The 2537-nt window shown below is 44.7% G+C and overlaps 1 protein-coding gene across 1 annotated transcript; it reads left to right on the top strand.

Annotated features, from left to right (window-relative positions):
* Positions 1–42: 42 nt before the first annotated feature.
* On the top strand, positions 43–2448 carry LOC129572986 (uncharacterized; the record flags this gene model as incomplete). The annotated part of the gene is made up of 1 exon (XM_055453122.1): positions 43–2448. A coding segment is annotated over one exon (2406 nt), but the record flags the coding sequence as incomplete, so codon positions are not given.
* Positions 2449–2537: the final 89 nt, after the last annotated feature.

The raw sequence follows: 2537 nt of genomic DNA, 5'->3' as shown, positions 1-2537 counted from the left end.
GTATGCAGTTTACTAACCGCACGTCACTTGAACGTTATGCAGATGCCCTTCAACAAGTGATTGCGAGACACGATATCCTTCGCACAGTCTTCATTTGGGAAGGTCTTAATGAGCCGGCACAGGTTGTTCTGCGCCAGGTTCCTTCATTACTAACTGACGTTATATTGGATAATACCGACGAATCTGTCTTGGAGCAGTTAAGTTCCCGATTTGATCCACGTCATTATCGTTTAGACTTGACACAGGCACCACTATTGCGTCTACAGGCTGCGCCAACGTCTGAAGGGAGCTGGGTGGTGTTGCAATTTATGCATCATTTGATTATTGATCATTCAACACTGGATCGTCTACAAGCAGAAATTCACGCCATCATTGATGGAAAGATTGAACAGTTAACAATGCCCACATCATTCCGTCATCTATTGGCTCAACTACGACTTGGAGTTAAACCAGCTGAGCATACTCAATTCTTCAGTGAAATGCTTGGCGATATAGATGGGCCAACCTTGCCATTTGGTCTGAGTGAAGTTGGCCGAGATAACGCTGAGTTTATTGAAAAACACATGATGCTACCGCAGAAAATCAACGATCACCTCAGGGTACATGCGCGCAAGTTATGCGTCAGTATGGCTAGCATTTGCCATCTGTCCTTTGCACAGGTGCTTGCTAAAGCTAGCGGACGTGAAGAGGTAGTCTTCGGCACAGTTGTGCTGGGTCGTTTACAGGCAGGAGAAAAGAACCATAACATCATGGGACCGATGATTAACACTTTACCAATTCGGATAGATATTGACGAGAGCAGTATAGAAACCGCAGTACGCCATACACATGCTCGGTTAAGTGCATTATTGGCACATGAACACGCACCACTTGTATTGGCACAAGGCTGTAGTGCAGTTCCAGCTGGTGTGCCGTTATTCAGTGCATTGCTGAACTATCGCCATAATAAGAAGACAGATCTGGTCTTTGCATCACTTCCTGGAGTTACTTTTTTGGGAGGTGAGGAGCGAACTGAATACCCACTAAACCTGTCGGTTGAAGATGATGGTGATTCACTGGGTCTGACGACTCAAGTAATCTCACCAATGTCAGCAGCACGGACTTGCGCCTATATGCAGCAATCTCTGGAGTCGATGGCTGATGCGTTAACGCAAATGTCTCATCAACCAGTTCGAAAACTGTCAGTGATACCACTAGAAGAACGCACGTTGCTGCTGCACACCTGGAATCAATCTACGGTTACCTATTCACCAGCCCGTTGTATTCATCAATTATTTGAGGCGCAAGTGGAACGTGACGAACAGGCGTATGCTTTGGAGTGTAACGGAAAAGCAATAAGCTATGTGGAACTCAACGCACAGGCCAACAGATTGGCACATTACTTGATCGCACGCAGTGTCAAACCAGATGATCTTATCGCACTTTGCGTTGAGCGTAGCACTACAACGCTCATTGCCATGTTGGGTATCCTTAAAGCAGGATGCGCTTATGTACCACTTGATTTGGCCTACTCAAGTCAACGGCTAACTAATATTCTACAGGATGCTAATCCTCTATTTCTTTTGACAGATGGTAATGGACGGAAATCGCTCGGAGATCATCAAGTACCAGTGATAGACTTGGACAAACAATTGCCTGCCGACTTACCAATCGATAATCCAGACACTGCCAAACTTGGGCTCACTCCATCACATCTAACATATGTTATCTACACCTCTGGCTCAACAGGAATACCGAAGGGAGTAATGATTGAACACCAACAAGTTGTACGACACTTTGAAACTGCACAAGAGAAATTTGATTTCAATAAAGACGATAAGTTTTGCCTGTGCCATTCGATTTCTTTCGACACATCTGTATGGGAAATATGGGGTGCCTTATTAAATGGCAGCCAACTGTTGATTGTACCACATAATGTGGCAAGTTTTACGGACGAATTTTATGATTGGATTTGTGCCAGCGGTATTACTGTATTAACGCAAACCCCATCAATGTTTAAATTGCTTATACGGGCGAAAAATATCAGCTTGCGAACCGATCTACTGCGATATGTATTCTGTGGGGGTGAAGCATTAGATGTATCGATAGTAAGACAGTGGTATAGAAAATACGATAACGGTCGAACAGTGCTAACCAATTTGTATGGCCCTACTGAGATAACTATTTTTGCAACAACTTGGATCTGTGATAACACAATGCCTGGAAACTTTCTGATAGCACCAATCGGTCGGCCACTGAATAATAGGCGAATTTATTTGCTGGATGTATATGGCGAGCCAGTGCCACTAGGAGCTACGGGAGAATTGTATATTGGTGGTACTGGTGTGGCACGTGGCTACTTAAACCGCCCTGAACTTACTGCGGAACGATTTCTACCCGACCCATTCAGTGCCAATCCAGTAGCACGTATGTACCGTACCGGTGATCAAGCACGTTATTTGTCTGATGGTAATTTGGTCTATCTGGGACGGACAGATCAACAAGTAAAAATTCGTGGTTTTCGGATTGAGCCTGGTGAAATTGAATCCCACCTAGTC

The sequence above is a fragment of the Sitodiplosis mosellana genome, unplaced genomic scaffold, assembly GCF_009176505.1.
Source record: "Sitodiplosis mosellana isolate CC-2019 unplaced genomic scaffold, AAFC_SMos_1.0 Smas_scaffold_5817, whole genome shotgun sequence".
Classification (NCBI taxonomy): domain Eukaryota; kingdom Metazoa; phylum Arthropoda; class Insecta; order Diptera; family Cecidomyiidae; genus Sitodiplosis; species Sitodiplosis mosellana.
This window is presented reverse-complemented; position numbering and strand designations above follow the sequence as displayed.